At 46.5% G+C, this 26988-nt stretch overlaps 1 protein-coding gene across 2 annotated transcripts in view; it reads left to right on the top strand.

Annotated features, from left to right (window-relative positions):
• SLC16A5 (solute carrier family 16 member 5) overlaps positions 1-8724 on the top strand; it is a 63429-nt gene extending 54705 nt beyond the window's left edge. For both annotated transcript variants that reach the window (XM_029600571.1, XM_029600570.1), the window contains one exon: positions 288-8724. In XM_029600571.1, coding sequence (XP_029456431.1) covers positions 288-520 — 233 coding nt within the window. In that variant the 3' untranslated portion in view covers positions 521-8724. The remainder of the gene's footprint in view (positions 1-287) is intronic.
• The last annotated feature ends 18264 nt before the right edge of the window (positions 8725-26988 follow it).

The raw sequence follows: 26988 nt of genomic DNA, 5'->3' as shown, positions 1-26988 counted from the left end.
AAAGCGGGTTAAAAACCGGGTAACCACGGCCGCGCTTTACTGTATCGGCCCGTTAGAGAGCAGTTCTAACTGAGCTGGAATCCTGAAGGAGCAGGCGGAAACTGCTGGACAAAAGAAAAAAAAAAGTCTTGTTCCACGGTCACCGTTATTTCATGGTAAAGTTTAATTGTATGTGCATTATCATCCAATTATTGCTGTTCCTCTGTGCTCTCACCTAGAAATTAAGGTAGTTTCTGCTTCTCTTTGGGTTTAGATTTTTTACTTGATTTTGTCTGTTCTATTTTCAGGGCTCCTGGTGGACTTCACTGGTCAATACAACTACATTTTCTATGCTAGTGCCATCAACGGCTCCTTGGCTGGACTGTTCATAGGCCTCTCTTTTTACGCTGTGGACAGGAAAGAGGCCAAAATGAAGGCAACAAAGGGACTGGCGCCAAAGGCAATTTATATGGAAGTCCCGAGTAAATCAGAGCGCACCTGTGGAACTGCTTCAGAAAATCATTCAGCAATGAGCATCTGAGACAAAACGAAAAAGGGATGCTGTGGGCAGTTAGTGGTAGCTGGGAAATTAAGTGCTTGGTTTAGAAACCTATGTAATTCTTTTTTTCCAGGTTCACCACTGCAGTGCCTCCTCAGTGCTGGGGAATTCTCCCATCGGTGGTGCCTCCTCAGTGCTGGGGGCTTCTCCTTCAGCAGTGCCTCCTCGGTGCTGGGGGCTTCTCCTTCAGCAGTGCCTCCTCGGTGCTGGGGGCTTCTCAGTCAGCAGTGCCTCCTCGGTGCTGGGGGCTTCTCAGTCAGCAGTGCCTCCTCGGTGCTGGGGGCTTCTCCTTCAGCAGTGCCTCCTCAGTGCTGGGGGCTTCTCCTTCAGCAGTGCCTCCTCAGTGCTGGGGGCTTCTTCGTCATCAGTGCCTGTTGCTATTAGACTCCTCCATAGGTGATAACCATCAATGCTGTGCTTAATTTCTTTCAAGATCCCAGAAATGCTGGAGCTGCCCTGTTCTCCCGCAGCAGTGCTCCAGCAGTACTGTGAGCTGCTTCCATGAAGGAAACAATGATAAGTAAGAGCACTTCAAAAAACGTTTCAAAGTACCAGGAGTAGGGGGAGCAGGGGTCACTCACCCTGAAATGGCACAGATGGCGGCTCACCTTCAGGTTGTATTTTTTTGTGCTGCTCGAAGCTGTCAGGACCGGGCATCAAATAGTGCCTTTTCAATTCTTTTACTAAAACGTGGATTGGCACACTACAAGAGGTTTCATTAGCACCCGCTACTGGAAGTGAAGCAGTCCAAGTAAGTGACATAGAGAGGGATTTCTTTTCTAGCACCACCAAAGGCCAAAGCAGGAAAGGTGCAATTGGAGGGCTGGGAGCAGGGCTCCCTATAGTGGCAGAGAGCTGTGTTTGCAGAGCAAACCTTTGACCTATATTTCCTGATATTCTTCTTCGTTTCTCTACTAGGTTAAATCTGTGCCATGACTGTCGTGAAAAAAATTGCAGATCTCACTCTTACAAAATATTTAGATTGTATATTTATGGAATTTATTTATATTGTGCTCGCTATGGAGTTATTACAGTCAGCTTTTGTAAAAGAAAAAAAAAAGTTGATATACATACTCATGGAACATGGTTTGTAACTACACTACCTGTTCATTTCAAGAGTTCTTAAAAAAAATTGGGTTACCTGAAAACTGAGTTGTCGGGGAGATCAATGGCATTAGCCTGAAGATTCCCACTATAAATGTGACATGCCTGCAATTTGCTGCCATTACTTCCAAGCAAACATCTGACACCATGACCTCAGGAAACTGCAGTACATGGCATCCAGAACTGAGGCTCATTTGCTTTAATCAGATAAGCACTGGTCAATTTCACATGGGAATCTACCAAGTTCAGATCTTCTTCTTTTTCATGTAGATAAGCAGCTGAATTAGCCATGCTGTCTGGGTATGTCTTCCGTGCCACTAGGTGGCGGAGCTCTCTAAGTCTAGTAAAGTCTTTCAGTTAGGTGCTCCCTCTTATATCCTCTCTGATTTACCTCAGGCTCCTCAGTCAGTTTTTTTCCATGTGGCAGTTAGCACGCGGAGCTCTACTCTCCTGAGAGACTGAGAAGTTTCTGTGGGAAAAAAAACAAACCCAGAACAAACTACCAACTTTGAATTGATTTCATCAGCAGCCAGAGACATGCTGTGTCCTGGTTTCAAATTTTGTTCCTGTGGCAAAATAATGTCGGCCACCGATGGCCACATTTCCTGCTATTTGTGTCTGGGACCCTTCCATGATCAAGCAAACTGTGCGGACTGCGGACGCATGTCCCCATGAGCCCAGCGCCAGTGGGCTGCCAAGCTTCAGGAACTTCAATCCAGAGCTTCGGGCTCTTATGCCCCTTGTGAGGCCTCGGTAAGATCATCCCCAGGCCCAAAGAGGAAGAAAAGGTCTCCTTAGTCGAGGAGGGCCTCCTCAGTCGACCCTCCTAGGTCAGAACACCCGCCGTTGCTCGCCCGCCAAAAATCGCCGCACGGCGTGGGGGATACGTCAGTGGCTTCACGGCTGCATGACACACCAACGCAGTGCCGGCACTGCTCCGAAGCATCGACGCACCAACAAAGGATCGACGCACCAACGCAAAGAGGCTACTGCGTTGAGACCACGCCATTCCAGCGTATCAATGATGCACCCGACGCATCAATGCAAAGAAGCAACTGCGTCGCATCCTCGCCTGATCGACGCACCACCGATGCAGTCGACGCTCATCTGCGCACAACCGACGCAATTGACTTAAAAACAGCCTAAGAAGCACCACTCGGGCCATAAAAGACCCAGAGAGGTGTCACCACCCTTGATAGTGGAGTCTGATCCAGAAATTTCACCACCTCATACATTTGACATGACTTCTACATCACCGGGGGCTTTGTCATCTGTGTCCCTGACCTCCATGGGCGCCCTCGCCCCTGAGCAACCTCAGCCGACTCCACAAGTTGTTCCAGCCTACCAGTAAAAGGCGAATACAAGCGGATGTAATTCGGCCTACTATACCACCAATTACAGAACCATCACCGGCACCATTGACTTCAGGACTGGCTACTCAAGCCATGTCTCAAATTACAAACATATTGACTCAATTTCTACAGTCAATAGAAAAGTCGCAATAACCGCCTCATCTGTCTCCTCCCACATCTCCTCCCACATCTCCGACACTTCTGGTAGATCCAGTAATACCAGGCCCAGCGCCAAAGGACCTTCCAATATCACCTCCAACTCCAATTGAAGAACTTACGGATTCAGATTCCTCTTCTGATTCCTCCACGGGTTACCTGTCTGATCCAGCGGATGTATCCCCGGGACCGTCTTCGCCTTCAGAAGACCTAACATATTCACAATTCATTGAGAAGGTCAGGCAGATGCTGAACGTGGAAACAAGGAGGATTCCTGATTCACGTCAGGAAATGTTGGGCATATTAAAAATGTTTGATACACCTACTGAACCAGTGGCCCTCCCACAGCATCCTGTTTTGACAGTGCTGATGGAAAAGTAGTGGGACACTCCACTGTCCATTCCCTCAACATCACAGAAAATCGATTTGAAATACAGAATGAAAGATTCTCCCTTCCATTCTTCAATTCAACTACCACATCATTCTGTGGTAGTTGAGTCAGCAATACAGAAGGCACGTAAGTGCAGGATCCATTCCAACATACTACCGACCAAGGATAACAAATCACTGGATGATTTTGCAAAGAAACCATTTCAATCTGCGATGTTAAACGCCCGTATTCAAAACCACCAATTTTACATCACCCAGTATCTGTTTGATAATTTACAACAACTAAAGTCATCCCTCCAACAAAGCTTGTTGGACACCGCTTTACCTCCTCAGTATCATAATCTGGAGGAAGGTCTGAGGCACTTGATACAATCTATTTATGAGGGATTTGATGTCTCGTCAAAGACTTCAGCAAACGCCTTGACAGCGAGACGTCTCACATGGTTGCGTTCCAGCACCATAAGGGATGATGTCCACGACAAGTTGGCAAATCTACCATGTCATCCAGAAAACTTGTTCGGGGACAAGTTCATGGAAACGGTGACGAAGATCAAGGCGCAAAAGACAGCTGTCCTTTCCTTAGCATCTCCTCACCAACCATCCACATCACGATGCCACTTTACTTCTTCGGCTTCCTATAGAAGGACACCCTTTAAGGCATTCAAGCCTTATTCCTATTACAAGCTTCAATCCTCCCATCCAGCTAGGCAGCAACCCTATCAGCCTCAACCACCACGCCAGAGGGCCATAGCCCCTCGCCAACCACGTTAGCAATCTGACCCTCAACCTGCAAAAACCCAGACCGGTTTTTAAAAATAATGTTGCCACCGTCACAACCCCCTCCTGTGGGAGGCAGGTTGTCCAATTATCTTCCAGCCTGGAGTCAGATCACATCAGAACAGTGAGTCCTATCGATAATAGACCAGGGTTATACTCTTTATTTCTCATCCCTCCCGACCCTTCCACATCGGGTTCTGCAGAAGCATTTAACATCTCACAAAGAACCTCTTTTGAGGGAATTTCAGATTCTTCTACAGAACAAATGCATTCAGAAATTACCTTACCAAGAATTCCATCAGGGATTCTACTCACAATACTTCCTAATTCCCAAGAAGTCAAGAGGTCTGCGCCCAATCTTCCATCAACAAGCACCTATACAGGGAGAAGTTCAAAATGACTTCTCTCAAATCCATCCTTCCCTTTCTTCAACCAGGAGATTGGATGTGCTCACTAGACCTGAAGGATGCATATGCTCACATTCCAATGCACCCCAGTTCCTGGTGTTACCTACATTTCCAGGCAGACAACCAGCACTTCTAATACAAGGTTCTTCCATTCGGCCTTTCCTCTGCCCCCAGAGTCTTCACCAAATGTCTAGCAGTAGCGGTGGTACACCTTCGTCGTCAGGGGGTGCAAATATTTCCCTATTTGGATGATTGGCTCCTAGTGGCATCCAATCAAGCACTGCTACGAACCAATCTTCTATGGACTATTTCTTGCCTAGACCATCTAGGCCTCCTAATAAATTACGAAAAGTCAAATCTGGAACCCACTCAAACATTGCAATTCATAGGAGCCTTCATTGACACATTTCAAGACAAGGCTTTCCTCCCTCACCCGAGAGCATTAGCTCTCTCTACTCTATCTACGAATCTACTACACAGTGCAACAACACCAGCTCGCCAAATCCTAACCATTCTAGGCCACATGGCAGCATCCATTTATGTGGTCCCACATACGCGTCTACATATGCGTCGCCTACAATGGGAACTAAAAAACCAATGGATTCAATTTCTCCATCCTTTGTCCACCCCCATCTCCATAACCAACAGCATGAAAAAGGACCTACAGTGGTGGCTACTCCCGTCAACACTACGGACGGGCTCACCCCTACGACCCTTATGACATCAGATAATACCACGGACGCATCCCCCAAGGGATGGGGGACTCACTTGGACCAATTACAGACACAAGGTCTCTGGACTACATACAAACGTACACTACACATAAACCTACTGGAACTCAAAACGGTGAGAATCGCCTTTCGAGCCTTCGAAGACTCCCTACAAGGGAAAATAGTAATGATTCACACGGACAACCAAGTTACAATGTTCTACATAAACAAGGAAGGAGGGTCCAGTTCCTGGAACCTCTGCAAGGAAGCAGTTCAGCTATTAGAATGGGCTCATCAACGATCAATCTCTCTTCAAGCAACTTATCTGCCCGGGATTCAGAATTCCAGAGCAGACAAATTCAGCAGAATATTTCATCCCCATGAATGGGAATTAGATCGAAAAGTAGCTCAGCACATATTCTCAGTTTGGGGCCTTCCTTCCATCGACCTCTTTGCAACAGAGAACCACAGAAAACTAGAAACCTTCTGCTCGGTTTACCCAAGCCCACTCAGACTCGCTCCAGATGCTTTTCTCGTAAGTTGGTCTCACAACCTACTGTATGCGTTCCCTCTGATACCACTCATCTCTCGTACGATCCAGAGAAGCATCGAAGACCAAGCGGATCTGATCCTAATCACGTCAGCATGGCCAAGGCAACCATGGTACAGCTACCTACTGCACCTATCAATCTGCAACCCTATTACCCTGGGCAACAGCCCTCAGCTTCTTACCCAGCACAACGGATCTCTCCTACATCCTCTCCACTCCTCCCTACACCTCACGGCATGGAGATTGAATGGATCGCATACCAACACCTAGACATTTCTCCTGCTCTTCAGCACATATTATTTTCCTCAAGAAAACTGTCAACTAGACTCAATTACAAAAAGAAGTGGTCACGCTACACTTCTTGGTGTTCCACAATGGGTATTAACCCATTAACTTGCCCACCTGAACAGCTTCTCTCCTACCTCTATCTACTCTACAGTGAAGGCCTCGCTACTTCCTCACTCCGAGTTCATTTAAGCGCTATAGCAGCTTACCACATTCATCTCAATGGAGAACCAATTTCATGTCATGCACTAGTATCCAGATTTATGAAAGGAGTGTTATGCCTACGTCCACCTTTACAGAAACCACTGGTGCTGTGGGACATTAATATAGTTATCAACAACTAATGCTTCCACCCTTTGAACCATTAGACACTTGTCACCTTCGATACCTCTCATGGAAAGTGCTTTTCCTGATTGCTTTAACTTGAGCAAGAAGAGTAAGTGAACTGCAAGCCTTAGTCCACTACCCTTGTTATCTTCAATTTCTCCACGACAAGGTGACCTTACGCACTCACCCAAAATTTTTACGAAAGGTGATTTCCAGTTTCCACATTAACCAAACCATCACCTTACCCAGTTTCCATCCAAAACCTCATACAAATGACAATGAGAGAAAACTCCATACTTTGGACTGTAAACATGCGCTAGCCTACTACAAACAGCTCGCACTCATTCACCTGACAGACCTTCACAGCTCTTTCTATCTTTCAACCCAAATGCGCAAGGACGTCCAGTGAAGAAAAGAATTCTATCCATGTGGATATCAAACTGTATTCAGTTTTGCTATCAACAACGGTCACAAACACTACCTACGACTCCAAAGGCACACCAAATCCATGTAATGGCAGCCTCGATGGCCCATCTACATGAAGTTCCCATCATATATATCTGTAAAGCGGCAACATGGTTATAGCTGCACACTTTCACATCCCATTACTGTTTAGACAAACAAACTGCGGATGATGCACTAATGGGATGGACTATCCTACAGAACAGCACATGTTCCTCACATACACAGCCTTCATAGGAACTGTCCACCAGAACCTATCGTATTGAGCACATATACAAACTTACACACATCAACTGCTCAATACGTCAGCTGGGGACTCCCAGACAGCATGGCTAATTCAATCGCTTATCTACATGAAAAGAGCAAGTTTGCTTACCGTAAACAGTGTTTTCCATAGATAGCAGATGAATTAGCTATGCTGACCTGCCCGCCTTCCCGGACAGTTCCAGCATAACCTGCACTTGCTTTGATATTGACTGAGGAGCCTGAGGTAAATCAGAGAGGATATAAGAGGGAGCACCTAGCTGAAAGACTCTACTAGACTTAGAGAGCTCCGCAACCTAGTGGCACGGAAAACGTACCCAGGCAGCATGGCTAATTCATCTGCTATCTACGGAAAACACTGTTTACGGTAAGCAAACTTGCTCTTCCTATGGCATCAGGCATCAACTTCCAGATCTCAGAGTCATCGCCCGGCATCTTTCAGCGTGCGGGTTCCATGTGCCCTGTCCGGATGTCTGTGTGAAGTCTGCAGCACTCCATGTTAAAGGCAGTACGCTATGGTGGACACCACCTTCACACGGAGCTGTCCCAGATCTTCTTCCGACTTGTAGCTTTGAGACAGCAGTGTCCAGATCTCAGTCCTTTCGGTTTAACCCACATGTTTTGTGTCGAGGTCATAACCCCATGGGGAACTCATTTAGAGTGTTGGCAGGAAACATTGAAATGTTCTCATTCCCTGGCCCACACCGTTGCTGCTCATCAGTTTCATCTTGCCTCCCCAGTCTCTTGCACAGTTTGTGATTTAGTCTCTAAAGCTTCTGTCTATTCAGGTATTCAGTTAAGAGTCATCAAAGCAGGGGACTTTCGACATTCTTGCCCTTATTGGCAACGGTAATGACAGGGTCTGTCTTCTTAAATGGCCTGGCTTAATATTTAAAAGTTCAGACAGGCAGGAATCTGGGTTGATAAGGAAGAAATCATGTGTCATTATCCTGTGAACTTATCTTTTGCTATTTAAAATTAATATTTGCTATTTAAAGCACCAGCACTTTCAAATGTTTTAATAAATAAGTAAATAAATAATTCAGTTCCATGGAAATAAAGATCAACAAATAGCAAAAAAAACCCCAAACAAACATGTGAGGCAATATTTTTATTATTGGACTAACCTAATACAACTTTTGACTCATTTTCAGGAGCTAACATGCCCTTCATGGGGACCAAACAAAATGAAATCAGAGCAAAAGATGAAGTTACCTGCAGATACAAGTAAATCATAGAATGCATTATAAATAGAAGGGGAAAGGGAGGATGCTGATGTGTTAGCAGTGGGATAAGTCGGTGACAGAGAGACAAAATGATGTCTGGTAGAGAGTTAAAAAAAAAAAAAAGGTCTTGACATGTTTGATCATTTTATCTTCGGATGTCTTCCTTTCCTGGATGGCTCTGAATGTCCCATTTTATTTATCCTGATCATAAGCTCATTGAGGAATTGGTCTGATTCAGAAAAATGTCCCCTCTCCATGAAGGTGTTGTCTTGCTCTTCTTTACCATGTATAATCTTGTGTCTGTGCAATTTTATTCTGGTCTTTAACTTCTGGCCTGTTTTGCCAACATTGCTTCCCTCTACCATTCACCTGTATGTTTGGACAATGTCATCTTTTGCTCTGATCGCTCCTGAAAGCGAGTCAAGAAATGTAGAGTCAGTCCAATACCAAGGCAACACTTTATATGACCTTCTGAGGTTTATCAACCTTTATTTTCCAGCATTCAAATGGTCTAATTGGGCAACCACAATACTTTATTCAATAATTCAGTTGGCAATTAAACAAAATCATGACGAGCCTGCTTTTCATTCTAATTTGCATTGCATTTCCGAGTGCTTACAGAAAGGCTGCACCCTGTATCCTGTGCAATATTTCAAAAGTACATCTGGTGAGGAGTAGCATCCCCTTCAATTACTTACTGCTGAACTGCTATATCTGAAATGCTTTAAGCTTCTTCCCTGCAATTCTCCCAAACTCCAGGCTGCTGCCATATTCAGACAAGCCACAAATTCAGTGTGTCTGCGACGTTTCTGACATCCCAGCAAATACGGATCAACCAGACCCAACGAGTGTCTGTGACTTTTTATAACTTAGCTATTTCCAGAGGTTCCAAGAAATGACATAGAGGAATTTATTTTATGTATTTACTTAAGTGTCTTACCTGCCTTTCCAACAATACTCAAGGAAGTTTAGAGCAAGCTAAACATTGAAAATGAATGACTTACAATAGCCTAGAGGGTATTATTACTGCTTACTTATGCATACGACTGAAATACTGCACAGTACAGAAAAGGTTCTGCTTTCTTTTTAAAGTTTCTTCTGCTTAGCTAATTCTCACTCTTAAAGATCATGATCTAGAAAAAGAGGGGCACCTCTGTTTCAATTCCTGTCTGAACCCCAGGCTGTTGCATGGTGATGCACCTATGGAGCACATGACCAGAAAGAGAACCCAAGGAACCAGGTTTATAAAAAAATTAATAAATACATTGTGGGTATAATAAGAGAGACACTCCTTTTATCAAAAATAGAAGAAGAGTAAAATATAGGTAATAAAGAGGTCAAAAGAAAGAAAGAGCAAGAAATGAGACCAAAGTAGTAAAATAAGTAAGAAGCAAATCAGTTCATATTTGAGCAATTTTGAAAAGCTTTGCTGCTTTAACCCCTGTTAAGTATTATTAATTGAATGCTCTAGGTCATTTCTTCAGATTTGATGCACATGGGTGAAGAAGTAGCACTTCATGGCAAAACTAAATTTCGTGGAATGGGGTCAGACTCTGAAAATGCCTGCCCCTACAGGGAGGAGGACTGAAGTGCGCCCGGGAACTGAACTTTTCTCAAGCTTCTTAAATGAAACTGCGATGGACTCTCGGCCTCCCAGGATTCAATTCACCTCTGTTCCTCTTCAGTTTCCATTGCCCTTACAGGTCCCTTTTGAATTTTACTGGGCACCCAGGCTGGAGCTTATGAGTTCACTCAGGGAGGCAGAAATTAAAATTCAGTGTTGAGTAAAAGAGCAAAAGTGGGTGCAGGCACCTTACAGCAGCTTTTACTCAGAGAAATTGATCTCAGGTTTTCTCTTAGTTTTGCATCTATGGGGAAACTGCTCGATACCTGATGGCCCATTCGCCCGACTGTCCTCTTGAACCCCCTTTCCATGGAGGGCATGATGGTACACAGGGTTAAAAATCCATGGGCTCCCGCCTGTTATTAAAGCCTATTGGATACTTTGCTTCAATGAATGTAATGAAAAAATGCAGAAACATGAATGTCAAAAGAATTATTTAAAATCACTTATCTTGACCTATATGCACTTTTGTACAGTTTAAAAAAGCACTTGTTTTGCTGTAAGGAAATAATGCATTGACTTTCATTTGATTGTAAGAAAAATATGATAATAAAGTACTATTTTTTAAATTGGAGGGGGATAAAGAATTTCACCTGGCTTTATTACTTTTTCTGTATCTACTGGGCATTGTGCTCTAGAGGGAGTTCTGGGTTCAAGTGATGAAGACAAAGGTGTATTTATAGCTATTTTGTCACTCCCTGCTCTTAATGCAGTACAGAGAAGTGATGGAGAAAGTACCCTGACTGCAAGATTGCTCATTTTTTAAATAAATGCCACATCAGGACAGGGCTGACTCAGCACTCCAGACATTTGCAGCTTAACTGAATTCACTCCATCTGTCACATGGGTTTTCAGGTCACTCGTGCCAACCCAAATCATTACGTGACACAAATCCATTAGAATCCTTTCAATATGAATATACAGAGACAAATGAACACTTGCCACAAAAGCACACACATATGCTTGTAATGTACATGGTTGGTGAATTTCTGAAGTGCACTGATGATGGAACAGCTGGGCAGAAACTGTTTCTAAAGTATACCCCAGCTTTCAGACAGTCTGTTTCTTTTGGGGGAATGGAGAGGGAAGAAAAGTAATAACCAGATGCCCTGGAGACAGAGAGCTACACAGCTTGCTTAGGAAATCTTCCAATTTTTGGCAAGATCTTCTTTAATTGCATACAAGGCTACCTTGTGCAGACCCAATGCATTATTCAGTGATGGACACCATCGACTCTGATTACAGATACAGTGAGCCAGCATGTGCTCCAACAGAACATGCACAGATGCTTACTTCCAAACATTAGACCCGGGTATTAAAGGAAGAGAAAGAAGAATCTTATTCTCTAAAAAAACAACACATGCACACTCTTATTTATTTATACTTATTTATTTTATATACCAACATTTGATCTCAATTGAGATATCACACTGGTTTACATTCAGGTACTGTAGGTATTTCTCTATCCCCAGAGGGCTTACAATCTAAGTTTTGTATCTGAGGCAATGGAGGGTAAAGTGACTTGCCCAAGGTCACAAGCAGTGACAGCAGGATTCAAACCGTGGTCTCCTGGTTCATAGTCCACTGCTCTAACCACTAGGCTATTCCTCTGAGGACAATTGTCAGCAGCCCACACAAAGTCTGGGAAAGTTTATTACCTGTGGACCTGGTAGGCAATTTCAAAGAAAACAGGCAAATACTTTTTCTTTTGAAAATTCACTTATGTGAGCACCCAATGATAGAAGGTTCAATTAGGTTCTTACCTGCTAATTGTCTTTCCTTGAGTCCTGACACACCAGTCTAGAAAAATGGGATTTATCCCTCTGACCAGCAGATGGAGGCAGAGGGCAAGCTGATTTTGGCCTGATGTCCCTCTCTATCAGGCCGATTCAGTAAAGTCTGCGGGAGAGTGGACGAACGTCCGCTCTCCTGGCACGCGCACCTGCCACTCACTGGTGCGCGCGATTCAGTATTCAAATTAGGTGGTGCGGTAGAAACAGGCAAAAGGAGGCGCTAGGGACACTAGCGTGTCCCTAGCGCCTCCTTTTAGCCCGGAGCGGCGGCTGTCAGCGGGTTTGACAGCCGACGCTCAATTTTGCCAGCGTCGGTTCTCGAGCCCGCTGACAGCCACGGGTTCGGAAACTGGACGCCGGCAAAATTGAGCATCTGGTTTTCGGCCCGACAGCCGCCGGCCCATTTAAAAAATTTTTTTCTTTTTTTTTAACTTTTTTTACTCTTCGGGACCTCCGACTTAATAGCGCCATGATATTAAGTCGGCACTTTCCCGGTGCCGGCAGAAACTAGTGCCTACCTTTGGGTAGGCGCTAATTTCTTAAAGTAAAATGTGCGGCTTGGCTGCACATTTTACTTACTGTATCGCGCGAGCATACCTAATAGGGCCATCAACATGCATTTGCATGTTGTGGGCGCTATTAGGTGCCGCGGGTTGGACGCGCGTTTTCCTCCCCTTACTGAATAAGGGGTAAGGGAAAACGCGCGTCCAAGGGCAGGTTAACAGTGCGCTCCGTCGGAGCACACTGTACTGTATCGGCCTGTATGTAGTCCCAAGCAGCAGGGAAAGCATCAGTAATCTCTTGCCCAAGCCAAGAAGAAAGATTTTCCTGGAACTGAAATTAAATATACTATCTAGCAAAAGAAAGGAAGGTAATAGAAATTAAAAAAGAAAAAAATATTTCTGATAATAGTCAAAGGAACTGCAGGACTGTGCATTATCTCTGCTTTCTCCCTGGGCTGCATTTCCCTTCTGGAAAAATGGGTCCTTCTTCTCGTAACTCTACCCTATATTCTATTATATACGTTCTCTTTCTTATCCTTTTTTTTATTATTTCCTAGAGATGTGCATAACCCGAACCTTTTGGTTCGGGTTTCGTTTTCAGCCCGCCACAGGAAATTTCTTTTTTCCCACAGTTCGGGCTTTTGTTTTTGTGGGACCCGAAATTTCGGGTTAGTGCGCACTAACTCCTGTCAGTGCAGTCATTTTAATGTTAGCGCGCGCTAGTCTGAAAACCAAATTTTTCTGAAATTTCAGGAAAAGTTCCTTCGGTTTTTGGGGTCCCCGAACCAGGACGAATTAGGAAATTTAGTTGAACTTGCCTAATTCATCTAAAACGATTGCACATCCCTATTATTTACCACCATTCCTTATGGGGAAGGGCTCTGGACTGGTCTGTCAGCACTCAAAGAAAGACAATTAGCAGGAAAGAACCTAATTGAACCTTCCTCGTTGTCCTGCCAGACCAGTGGCATACCGAGGGTCTCCGGCACCCAGGGGCCAATGCATTTGTGTGCATCTTTAGCAGCCCCTCCCATTCTTCTTGTACTAATGCTTTAGGTCACAGAAAATCAGTGGCGTCTTTAGACAGAAGAATGTGTGTGTGTGTGTGGGGGGGGGGGGGGGGGGGGGTGGTGGAGCCAAAATGACATTTCCTCATATCACACCCACCTCCATAGCATGGGCTGTTCTAACATTGGCTATAAAAGTGTCCCAATAAGAAATTCCAAAGGGCCTTCTGCATAATTTTAAAAAGCTGGTAGTTTAATCTTTCTAGTAAAACTACTATTAAAATTATTTGATAGCTTAATTCTACTAATTCTATATGGCTATGAGAGTGAAGCCTGGAAATGTATACAGGAAGGGACAGAATGTCAATATAAATCCTGCACCTCCAGTTCTGTAACTCTGTACATCCACTGAAATTCCCCCAAACAATGGAGCTTGGATGTTTCCCTTACAGCTCATCATACTTAAATAAATATTTTCAAATTCTGGTTTCACCTCACAGTAATAGCAGCACAAACACCTTCCACTGCCAGGCACATTGTGAACTAATACAAAACCCTGCCAAAAAGATACAAAAATTCTATACAGCAAACCTATCATAATGTAACAGTAGTAACACCAAGGACTCGAACAGCAAGAACCTACCTGTGAAAAAGCCCAGATAAATATTACACAGGGTCCTAGAATACCAATACACCACCTATTGAGGAAACAAAACAAACCCGATTGCTATAGATCCCTATACAGACACTACATGCTAGCAGAATCTCTCATCTTTGTCACATGCACAGAGCAGAGACAGATCCTCACCAAATACAGAAAAAAGGATCAAAAATTAGAACCAACAATATGCGGACAATGGAAAAACAGAACCACCATTCCTCATAAAGCAAATAAAATCAAGAAACATAGAGCATCAATTGTAATAATAAAACCATATTAATAAAAGAATATTTTAAAACTACTGACAAATAGAATAATTTCTGTTAATTAAAATCATATCCTTTTTTTTTAAATTTTCCAGGCACCAATAAAATATTTAAAAACAGCACATATATCAAATAACACCCAATAATTAAAACTAATAAAGATTTTTTTAAATCCCCCGCTGTCCATATCTGGGAAATCTTGATTTCCAGTCACCCTGATACTCAGACCTTGCCTTGGTATTGAGGCTCTGTGCTTGGTTCCTGTGTCTGTGTTCCGGATCCGCTCTTCGTCCCACTTCTGCTCTTCTCCTCGCTGGACTGATTCTTTGGCTCCTGACTCTCGGATTGGTGGTGGTGATCTTCTGGTATTGACTTGGACTGGCTCTGGACCCTTCTCCTTCTTTGCTCCTGGATTAGCTTCGGACCATTCTCCCGTCTGCTCCTGGACCGGCTCTCGACCTCTCTCTGGACTTTGACCCTTGGACTGGATTGGGACTAGCTTTCGACGTGTACTCCCGGACTGATCACGACCTGCTGGAGGCGCCAGCCGTCTGGAACCCACGACCTGCAGGAGGCGCCTGCATCCAGACCATCTTCACTCTTCAGGGAGGCTCCTAAGTCCCAGCGGCCGTGTCTCTACGGGCTCCTCCTGGGGGGATCACGAGCTTCCAGGGTGAAGCCTTCATCTCAACATCTTCAACAGGCCTTGCCATCCGACGGTGGAGACTGAAGAGGGTTGACTTCCTTTTCGGCAGCACTGACTCTACTTCGGAACAGGAGTCCACTTTCCGATTCATAACAACATATGCCAATCACTAAAAATTCAAAAATTATTTTTTTTACTTTTGCTGTTTGATCTTAGTTTTCTAATCAATTGGTTACAGGTTTTTTTTCCCCACCTTTCTTGGTCTTTTGCCAATTCCTTTTACAGGGTCTCTTTTTTTTCTGCTTCTTCTCTCTCCACCTTTCTTCTTCCCTCAAACACACACAGGTTCTCATTCTCACATGCTGTCTCTCTTTCACACACACACACTCAGGCTCTCATTCTCACACGTTTCTCTCTCACACACACACACACACATAGGCTCTCATTCTCACATGCTCTCTCAGACACACACATTCAGACTCTCATTCTCACATGCTCTCTCTCTCTTTCACATACACACATACTCAGGCTCTCATTCTCACACATACACACACAGGCACAGGCTCTCACACTCACATGCTGTCTCACACACACACAACTTTCACTCTTTTTCATACATATACATAATGTCTCTTTCTTCACAAGCTGTCTCACACAAACACACTGGCTCTCTCAGTCTCACATGCTGTCTCACAAAAACACACAGGCTCTCATACACACACACACACACACACACACACAGAGGCTCTCACATGCTGTCTCTCTGAACATACAGGCTCTCACTCTCACACACAGTCTCTCACTCATTCTCATACACATTCAATCTCTCAACTCACTCTCATACACACACACACACTCTATAGGGCCTTAGCCTCTCTCTCACCTCTGGGTCTCTACAGGGCCTTAGCCTCTCTCTCTCACCTCTGGCTCTCCTCTCTGCAAGTCGCTGCGGAATGTGCTCCATGGTGGCTCTGATCTTCTGGGACCGTCACAAGCTGGGATTACGGCAGCCCTGCCACCGGGCCTCCTCTTCTTGGGCCACTGGGCCTCCTCTTCTCAGGCCACCGTGAAGTGGGATCCACTGCGGCCCTACCAGAAATGTTGCTCCTCTAATGCATGCGGCCGATGCTCCTCTTCCTTTCTGCCCGTGCAGCTCTGGCAGAGTTTTTCTTCTGGGGCCTTTCAGGCAGGAAGGAAGAGGAGTATCTGGAGGTGATTTTTTTCTTCCGGTTGTGATGGTATGAGCTCCACCATGGCCCCGCCAGTCTTCCTACTGTGCCCGACTGGCATACAGCACAGAAGTAACACACTTCCCTGCTTAGCCGCTGGTGGGATGAGGTCCACCAGCAGTCGCATGGGCCTCCCTGTCAGCTATCAGCACCCCCCTATATCCCTGAGCCCGGGTGTATTGGTCCCCTCTGCCCCCCATCTCGGTACGCCACTGTGCCAGACCAGTCCAGACAAGTGGGCTGTATCTAAGCAGTACTCATCTCGGATGGGAATACCCTTGAGATGCTTCCAGGGTCCCTGTGGCAAAGACTCTGTCCTCCTTCTCCTGAAAGTTCAACCTGTAATATTTTGTAAATGAATACAGATATGCTTATGTAGCTGCTCTGCAGATTTCTGCTGCATCACCAGCCTGTGTTAGTCCCAGGATGCTGCCTGGGCCCTCGTGGAGTGTGCCTTGCGGCCCTTCTAGTATGTATACTGTTGCTATTGGGGCAGATTTTAAAAGATTTACGCGCACCAAGCCTATTTTGCATAGGCCCGGCGACGCGCGCAAGCCCCAGGACACGCATATGTCCTGGGGCTTGAAAAAAGGGGCGGGGTGTGGGCAGGATGGGGCCAGAGGCCTTCGTAGGGCCACTTGGCCGGCGTGCGCAACCTACGCCTGCCCAGAGGCAGGCGCAACTTCTAAAATAAAGGTCGGGGGGGTTTAGGTAGGGCTGGGGGGCGGGTTAGGGAGGGGAAGGTGGGGGAAGGCTGGGGAGGAGGGAACAGGGAAAGCCATCAGGGCTCCCCTAGGGCTCGGCGCGCGTAAGGTGCACAAGTGTGCACCCGCCAAACCCGGATTTTATAACATGCGCCAGGTTGCCCGCACAAATCTACGCCCACACGTAGGTACGAATATCTGGCCCATTGTTTCTTTAATGGTGTCAACAAAAAGGATAGATGCCGGACGTCTTTTAAAATCATTTATTGTAGTGGAGACGCACAAACTGCCTGACTCAGGCCGAGTTTCGCCACTCAAGTGGCTGCCTCAGGGGCTGAACTTGTTCTAAATCTGAACAAACATATTCCATTCTGTATTAATAGTGAACCAGCACCAGTCAATGCATTTCGTTTTGACAGACTTCAGAACTGTAGTCTCCACTCTGCTGGTTCACTATTAATACAGAACAGCATATGTTTGTTCAGATTCTCACATGTTCTACCACAAACTCAAGCTCTCACTCTCATATGCTCTACCATACACACACAGACTCCAACTCTCACATGCTCCACCACAACAAGCTCACTCTCTCAAACCCCCCCCCCGCACGCACACACCACACACACACACACACAGCTCCCATTCTCACACACACATGCACACCCAGGTTCCGATTCTTATACACACACAGACACACAACCAGGCTCCCATTCTCATTCACATACACACACGCACATACCCCCAGGCTCCCATTCTCACCCACACAGGGCCTTTTCATTAGGCATAGCCAAACTCCTACTTCCTCCGCCATGGGGATGGGATCCCGCGACAGCCTTCCTACTCCGGCCCTCCTCTTTGCCATCATGGGGATGGGATCCTGCGACAGCATTGCAGCCCCGATCCTCCTCTTCGTCGTCATGGGGATGGGATCCCACGATGGCATTGCTGCTGCAGGCTCTGGCCCTCTTCCGGGTCAGACAGCCCTGGTTGGGTGGGCCTGAGCCCAAAGTAGGTGGGCCATGCCCCACCCATGGCTTACGCCACTGTTCTGAAAAATGGTTAAGTCATATCTATTCCCTAAAATTGTGCAGTGATATTTATAAGGGATGATAAGTCAGGAACTGTGGGGTGGATGGTGGGTGTGAAATTGTTTGTAGCAGGCTACTAATGTGTTTTTTCAGTTTTTTAAAATAATTTTGTTATACCCTTTGGGGCGGATTTTAAGAGCCCTGCTCGCCGGTGCGCCTATGTTCAATAGGCCTACCAGCGCGCGCAGAGCCCTGGGACTCGCGTAAGTCCCGGGGTTTTCCGAGGGGGGCGTGTCGGGGGCGGGGCCGAGCGGCGCGCCGTTTTCGGGGCGGGATGCGGCGTTTCGGGGGCGGGCCCGGGGGCGTGGTTTCGGCCTGGGGCGGTCCGGGGGCGTGGCCGCGCCCTCCGGAACCGCCCCCAGGTCACATCTAGGCACGCCAGCGGCCCACTGGCACGCGGGGATTTACTTCTCCCTCTGGGAGGCGTAAATCCCCCAACAAAGGTAGGGGGGTTTAGACAGGGCCGGGGGGGTGGGTTAGGTAGAGGAAGGGAGGGGAAGGTGAGGGGAGGGCGTTAGCGAATTCCCTCCGAGGCCGCTCCGATTTCGGAGCGGCCTTGGAGGGAACGGAGGTAGGCTGCGCGGCTCGGCGCGCGCCGGCTACACGGAATCGGTAGCCTTGCGCACGCCGATCCAGGATTTTAGCGGCTACGCGCGTATCTACTAAAATCCCGTGTACTTTTGTTGGCGCCTGGAGCGCCAACAAAAGTACGCCAACGCGCCGTTTTTGAAAATCTACCCCTTTATTGGTTTTATTATGTATGTGAACTTAGGTAAGCCACTTTTGTTTGACAGGTTATGCAGTATATACATTTTATAAATTAATTATGACTTCTCCTCTGAAAAGGAAAGGTAGGGATCCCTGCAGATCAATGCTTGCAACTCTAAGACTCTTTTGGCTGAACAAATAGTTAACCAGGAATGCTGTCTTCAAGGTGAGATCCTTTATAGAGGCCCTCTTGATGGGCTCAAATAGAGCCTTCATGAATGTTTTCAGGACCAAGTTTAAGTTCCAGGATGTGACTAGTGGCTTCATCAGTGCCCCTTTTAAAAAGCAGGCTATGTCCAGATTGGACATTAGAGAGGCCCCTCTTTATGCCCCCTGTAGCATGCTATGGCCAAAATCAGGACCTTTAGGAAGTTCACAGTTAGCCATTTATCCAGCAGAATAGTGGCTACTTGCACTTTCATGGTAGCACCTTTTTCTTTCTGCACCATGTTTCAAAGATCTTTCAAATTCTGATATATGTTAGCGTGGTAATTGTTTTTCTTGCTTTTAGTAAGGTAGATATCACCTGTTCTGAGTAACCTCTTCTGCTAAACCTCTTCCTTTCAAGAGCTATGCAGAAGGCCTTCCGTCTGAGGGAACTTGAGCGCTTCCCCCACCTTGTGCCTGATTAAATCTGCATACCATGGGCATCATGCCCAATTTGGTGCCACTAGTATAACTGGTCCTGGATGATCTGCGATCCTTCTTAATATTTTTCCTACCATTGACCTCAGTGGGAACATGTACATAAGTATGTCCCTGGACCACACCTGTGTCATCACATCTAGTCCCTGGATCCCAGTCTCTTTTCTGGCTGTAGAAGCTCTTTGCTTTGGTGTTCTTGCACATTGCCATTAGATCCCATTGGGGGCACCCCCATTTGACTACTATTTGGTTGAAGGCCTCTTTGGCTGGCTGCCCCCCCCCCCCCCCCCCCGCGTCAAGTATTTGTCTGCTTAGGAAATCTGCTTGCACACTGAGAGATTCTGCTATGTGAGTGGCTGAGATCTCCTGTAGGTGTATCTCCACCCACCTTATCAGGAGCTTCACTTTTGCTATTCGCAGACTCTGTTGCGCTGCTCGACCTCGGGGGCCATGGTTAAGCGTGCTTGCCCACTTCCGGCAGGTCCGAGGACGCCGAGGCGAGGAAGGACGGTGCGCTTGTTTTCCCTGAGGCCTGCCGCAAGGCTGAGAGGCCTTCTTTCGCGGCAGGAACGCTGCTGCTGCTGCCGAAGCCCCGCCCCTTGACGTCACCTAGACGCGCGCGGCAACGACGTCCCTTTCTTTAAAGGGACCAGCACAGGAATACCCAGGCCAACCCCGGACATTACCCACCTCTGCGGGGGTATTTAGGTTGCAACTTTCTTTCTTCCGGCGAGTTAGCAAGGATTGGATTGCCTCAGGTCTAAGCTACTCAGCTGCTTCTTGCTGCCGCTGGAAGCTATCTCTGACCTTCGGGTTATTTCATCTAACCTGGGTACCCGCTCCTTGGGGGCCCTTTGATTTCTTTCAGGTGCCTATTTAGGATACCAGGTACTCGCTCCTCGAGGGCCTGCTCTCTCTGCCTTGGTGCCTGCAATCCAACTACTTCTGCCTGCTGGGATCTACACCTATACAGCTACCAACCTAGTGAGTAATCTAACCTTTGCCAGTCTGTCTCATGTACAGCTCAGCACTGGGAACCTGCATCTTCTACCGTGTGCTGCTAACATCTATCATTGTGAGACTGGGCTCCTCTGCCGAGGGTCCCAGGACTGCTTCTACCCAATCACCCCACTACTGCCACCTCTGGTGGTATCATCTTGCTGTATAATAAAGACAGATCTTCTGAGCTTGCGTGTGTATAGAGTCTGGCCTAGCACTGCGGTTCCTCATGGGGCTCCACCCTGTGGGAGTGGCCACCACCACAGTGCCCAAGAGTCCACTTCAAACCATAACAGACTCCTTGTGTGTTGATAAAGGCCACTGCCATGGCACTGTCTGAAAGAATCTTAACAAGAAACTTAACAGCCTTGCCCTTGACTATTGGAAGGAAGCTCTCTAATGCCTGTCTGACTGCTTGGGTGATCCAGACAGTTCACTGAGTATGTCTCTTCCATATGGGATCAGCACCCTTGAACCATGTTTCCTCGCAATGTGCCCCCCAATCAAATCTGCTCACATCTGTGTTCAATACCACATACTGAGGGGCTTCCAGATTGACTCCTCTCTGAAGACTGGCCCTTACTAGCCACTATTCTAGACTTTTCCTGGCCTGCCTTGTCATTGGCAACGCTCTGTCATAATCCAGGCTTTGCGGTGACCATCCTGACAGCAGGCTCCTCTGCAAAGGGTGCATGTGGACCTTTGCCCAAGGAACCACTTTAATGGCTGCTGCCATTGAACCTAACAGTTGCAGCTACTGGCTGGCTCGTGGTAGTGCTGCAGCCAGTATCCCTCTTACTTGGTCTTGTAGTATGTTGATCCTCTTATCTGTCAAGTAAACTTTCTGTACCAAAATGAGCTTCAACATAGATCAACCTCCTTGAGGGCTCCAACTGACTCTTTTTCCTATTGATCACCCATACCAATTTCTCCAGCATCTCTATGATCTCGTTTGTCACCAGGTGCCCTTCCTTTCCAGGAGCTGGCTTTTATCAGCCAGTCGTCAATGCAGCTACTACTACCATTACTTTCAAGAAGGTCCTAGGAGCTGTGGCTAATCCAAAGGGCAAGGCCTTGAACTGATCATATTTGCCCAGTGTTGCAAAGCGTAGGTTGCACTGATGATGACTTCTGATTAGGATGTGGAGGGAAGCCTCTGATAGGTCCAAGGCTGTCAGACACTCTCCTTTTCTTACTGCTGCTGTCACTATCCTCAAAGTCTCCATACGGAAGTGTGGAACCCTCGGCGACTGGTTCACCAATGTCAGATCCAGAACCAGTCAAAACGTCCCTTTCTTTTTTGAAACTATGAAGTAGATTCAATGACTTCCTTTTCTCCTCTCTTCTGGAACTGGCACCACTGCTTGCAGACAAAGTAACCTGTCTATTGTTGCCTGTACTGCCTCCTTTTTATGCAACTTGCATAGAGAGGGAAAAAAGGCATCTCTTATTGGCAATTTCAGCTCTAAGGCATATCCTCACTGAAAGACTTCTAGGACCCACTGGTGTCTGGTAATGAAGGCCCATAAAACTGCTATAAGCGTCCTTCTGGAGAGATCATAGGCAGCCCTGCCCACCAGCATTGTGAGCCTTTGCTTGTTGACTGGTCTTTAGCTTCCTTATCTCCAGCTCCTTACCTGCTCCCCAAAAAGAATGCACTCAGCTCAACGGTCTGGATTTCTGCACACTGAAAAGTCTACCCAGTCTATATTGCCCACTGTCCTTAAGTCGAGTCTTACCAAAAACTCCTCGTATGGACAATCTGCTTTTGTCCTCTGGCAATCTCTGGGTTTTGACCCCCCATGTTTTTAACCAACTTCTCCAATTCTTCACCAAACAATAGCTTTCCATGAAGTTAGCGAGTAGCACATTTAAAACAAATTGGAGAAAATTATTTTTCACTCAATGCAAAATTAAGCTCTGGAATTCGTTGCCAGAGGATGTGGTTAGGGCAGTTAGTGTAGATGGGTTTAAAAAAGGTTTGGATAAGTTCCTAGGAGAAAAGTCCATAAACTGCTATTAATCAAGTTGACTAGGGAACAGCCACTACTATTACTGACATTAGTAGCATGGGATCTATTTAATGTTTGGGTATTTGCCAGGTACCTGTAACCTGGATTGGCCACTGTTGGAAACAGGATGCTGGGCTTGATGGACCCTCGTTCTGACCCAGTATGGCAACTTAAGTTTCCTTGAATGTAAGCCTGCTCAGCCTGCCCTTGGATGTGGAGTCTGCTGCTTAGTTCTTCAGCCATAGCCACCGCCTGGCTCACTTCATCACTGCTATCTGCTTGGCTGTTGACCTAACCAAATTATACAGAGTATCTGCCATAAAGGTCATTGCGGTCTGCAAATATACTATGGGGCGGATTTTTAAAGCCCTGCTCGCGTAAATCCACCCAGATTTATGCGAGCAGGGCCTTGCGCGCTGGCGCGCCTATTTTCAATAGGCCGCCGGCGCTCGCAGATCCCCGGGACTCGCGTAAGTCCCGGGGTTTTCAGTCGGGGGGGTGTTGGGGGCGTGTCGGGGGCGGGGCCGATCGGCGCGGCGTTTTGGGGGCGGGACGCGGCGTTTCAGGGGCGGGCCCGGGGGCGTGGTTTCGGGCCAGGGCAGTTCGGGGGCGTGGCCGCACCCTCCGGAACTGCCCCGGATCGCGTTTCGGCACGCCAGCAGCCCGCTGGCGCGCGTGGATTTACGTCTCCCTCCGGGAGGCGTAAATCCACGGATAAAGGTAGGGGGGGTTTAGATAGGGCCGGGGGGGTGGGTTAGGTAGAGGAAGGGAGGGGAAGGTGAGGGGAGGGCAAAAGAAAGTTCCCTCCGAGGCCGCTCCGATTTCGGAGCGGCCTCGGAGGGAACGGAGGCAGGCTGCGCGGCTCGGCGCGCGCTGGCTGCCCAAAATCGGCAGCCTTGCGCGCGCTGATCCTGGATTTTAGAAGATACGCGCGGCTACCCCAATGTAAACTTTAAAGTTTTGTTTTTTTTTGGACTTAAGAAGAGTAGGGAGGTTTTTGGATGCCCCTTCCCCAGTGGGACTGCAGACCTGAGAACTAGCCTGATCCCAAAGATTGTTCCCCAAGAGAAATCACCTGAAGGAACAACTAAAGTATGAAAGAAGATCAAGTGGAGACCCTAACGGATCTCCACCAGCACCAAGGGACCAGGACAGGCTGGGTGACCAAGGAGGAAAAGATGTCTAAAAGGTAGGATTTTTCAGTAAAGGTGGGGACACCTCCAACAGGATTCCCAATCAGACGCTGGGAGAAATATGCACTTTTAAAATCATTATGGGCTCTATCCAGAGGTCTGGGTTAAGGACACCTATTTACACTTCTGGAAAATGAACTTTAATTTATTATTACCAATCAGTAACTTTTAGTTTAACACCCAGGCCTGGTCCTGACTGAGTTAATACAGCCTCTCACCTCGAGGGAAGCATAAAATAACTACACACACACTGGCAACCTCTTCTCAACGTCTGGGCCATAAATGAGACACCCCCCCCCCCCCCCCCGAGGGATTGAGAGTCAACCAGAGCAAACCCAGAAGATATAAATTAGTTAAATGCCTTTAGGAGTCTCCTACCTCCAAAAAAGGGGTTCACAAGGAAGCCCACGAAGCTGCTCTGCAAATCTCTTCGGGTGTAACCTTTAGAAATCTTACAGACATGAAAATAAGTCAGAGAGGTGGATTTCTTCCTTGGCTATAAAGAGAGTAGCCGCAGAATAACTTTTGCTTCTCAACCTTTTCCTTTCAAAAGCCAAGACGCAAGACAAAAGGGAGCTGGATCTTCCATGATAATCAGCCCTTACTGTAAGAGGTCCTAAACTCTTTCCAACCTCAGTGGCTCCTCCACCTTGAGATTGATGAGATCCACATACCAAGGACGCTTTGGCTAATCTGGAGCCACCAGAATTTCTTGCTCCTGAGGCGACTCTATCCTATGAACAACTCGTCCTCTCTTTGGCCATGGTAGGAACACATAAAGGAGAGCCCAACAAGGCCACTGTTGAGAAAGTGCATCGACTTCCATGGAACCTGCTTCTTTTCTCTTACCGAAGAACCTTGTTGCCTTGGCATTTCTGCGCGTCACCATAAGATTCCAACTCAGAATCCCCCACTTGCGTGTTATCAAGGCAAAGACTGTGCTGGCCAGTTTCCACTTGTTCAGAACCAGCGTGTGAAGACAAGTAATCCGTCTGGACATTCTCCACTGCTGCTATGTGAAAGGGTGAAAGAACTTGAAGATGTTTTTCTACCCATCCGAACAAGAGCTCCATTTCTGCTACTACAGGCCCACTCCTCATGCCTCCCTGGTGATTCGTATATGCCACTACTGTCACATTATTGCAGAACATTCTTACTGATTTTCCCTATATTGAAGGATGAAAAGCCTCCCAAACTTTCCTTATGGCTGTTGTCTCCATTCAACTAATAGACCAAGACACCTCAAATGTTTCAGAGATTCTGACTCAAGCTGCCTTGACAATAAACACCCCATCCAATAAGATTGGTGTCCATCAAAACCACTACCCAATCTGGTGATTCCAAGGGCATCCCTCTGGACAGATTCCTCTTCGAGAGCCGCTACCCTAGGCTGATCCTCCATCTGAAGTCAACTTCAACTGTATCTTGAAATTCTCTGATTGTGCTTTCCATCTCATCAGTAGTGATCTATACAGAGGCCTCATATGAGCTCTCTTGCCCAGGGAACAAAATCTGATGCTGCCGCAATGGAAAACAGACCCTGTGTGATCTCAGCCTCGACAGGTTTTGTACTTGCCCCATTAGCTTGGTAATCCTTTCTGATGTCAGGAACACCTTGGATTTCCTGGTATTGCATCTCATTCCAAGTGCACCAACCTTCTTTTGGTAAAGTATATCATCCATCCCAGATCCTGCAACAGGTGTATCACTCTTGCAGTGGAACATCTAGCTTCCTTCTCTGACTTTGCCCATATGAGCCAATCATCTAGATAAAGGTAAACCATCACCCCATTCCCTGTGCAAGGCATCTGCTACCATTACAATGACCTTGGAAAAAGTCCTTGGAGCCGTGGCCAAGCTGAAGGGAAGCACCTGAAACTGATAGTGTCCTCCTAGCATCACTCCAGGAGAGAGGGGGTGCCAGCATGGCCATTTGGCTAATTAAAAAAAAAAAAAAAGCTAAATATATCTATTTCTAATATGTATAAATAAAAATGTCAATTGTAATTGAAGAATTTGCTAACAAAAAGGCTCGTAAAGCCTTCTTAAATAAATAAAAATTATTTGGGAAATTTAGAAAACGATTTCTCTTATTAAGTATCACATCAGAACCTTACATAGGGGACTGCTTTTCTTAACTGGCACGGGCCTAAGTCCTGCTCTCTCCGGCCCTGCCTAGCATTGCAAACCTCATATACTGCTGATGCGCTGGCCGAAATGGAACGTGGAGATACGCCTCAGAGAGATCTAAAGATGTGAGAAACTCCCCTTTCCTTACATCACAATTATGGACCGAATGGGTCTGATTGTATTTTCCTTCTTCAGAGCCACAAAATAGATGGAATATCTGCTCTGCCCCTACTCTATTCAGGGTACATAGACAACTGCAGCCAACTGAAGATGATTCAATGTTGATTTTACGGCTCTTCTCTTCTCCAGAGCACAGGGGAATTCCACAAAGGCCTCTTTTATCTAGCCAGCAAACTCTAAGGCACAACCATCTTTTATCACTGAAAGACCTACTGATCCAATGTAATTCAGACCCACTCCCCATAAAACTGGGACAGATAAATATCCATCCTCCAATTGGGGGTTATTTTAAGAATTTATATGCTGCCTTATCCAAGAGTCAAGGAGCTTACAAAAGAACATTCATAAGCAAAAATAAAACAAACAGCATAAAACAGAAAACAATCAGTTAAATTACATAAAACAGTGTTATCACTACTGAACAATATATCCTGCACAGTTAAAACTACAAATTAAATGCCACATGGAATATGGAGAGTGGGCCCTTTGAACTTCATTGGGATCCCTTGGGACCTCTCACACTAACAGCATGTCCATTCCCCAAGACCTTCTTTCCTGAAAAAAAGGAATGAGACCTGCCATCAATCCATCCCCTTTGAGATAAGGACATTTTACCTAGCCAATACCACCTTGCTTTTCTAAAATTGGGTCTGTTGGGACCCCCTTTTTGTGACCCCTTTAGTTTATTAAATAAACATACACATGCTTACTGTGACTCCAACATCGCTCTAAGCTTCAACAACAAGAGGAAATGTGGAAAAAAGGATTCACACTCACAAAGAGGGGAGTAGCTGGCTTGTTACGGCGGTTACTACCCCAAATCAAAAAAGCCTGATACTTCACTTTCAATGCATATACAGCATAGTTCTCTGATTCAACGGCAGGGGAGAAGAAAAACTGATACTTCACACATCCAGCAGAGCTCTCTGCTTCAACGGCAGGGGAGAAGAAAAGAGGGTTCGCACTCACAAAGCGGGGAGTAGCTGGCTTGT

This window comes from Rhinatrema bivittatum, chromosome 4 (assembly GCF_901001135.1).
Source record: "Rhinatrema bivittatum chromosome 4, aRhiBiv1.1, whole genome shotgun sequence".
NCBI lineage: Eukaryota > Metazoa > Chordata > Amphibia > Gymnophiona > Rhinatrematidae > Rhinatrema > Rhinatrema bivittatum.
The sequence above is the reverse complement of the archived record's forward strand: the minus strand, read 5'-3'. Positions and strand labels throughout refer to the sequence as shown.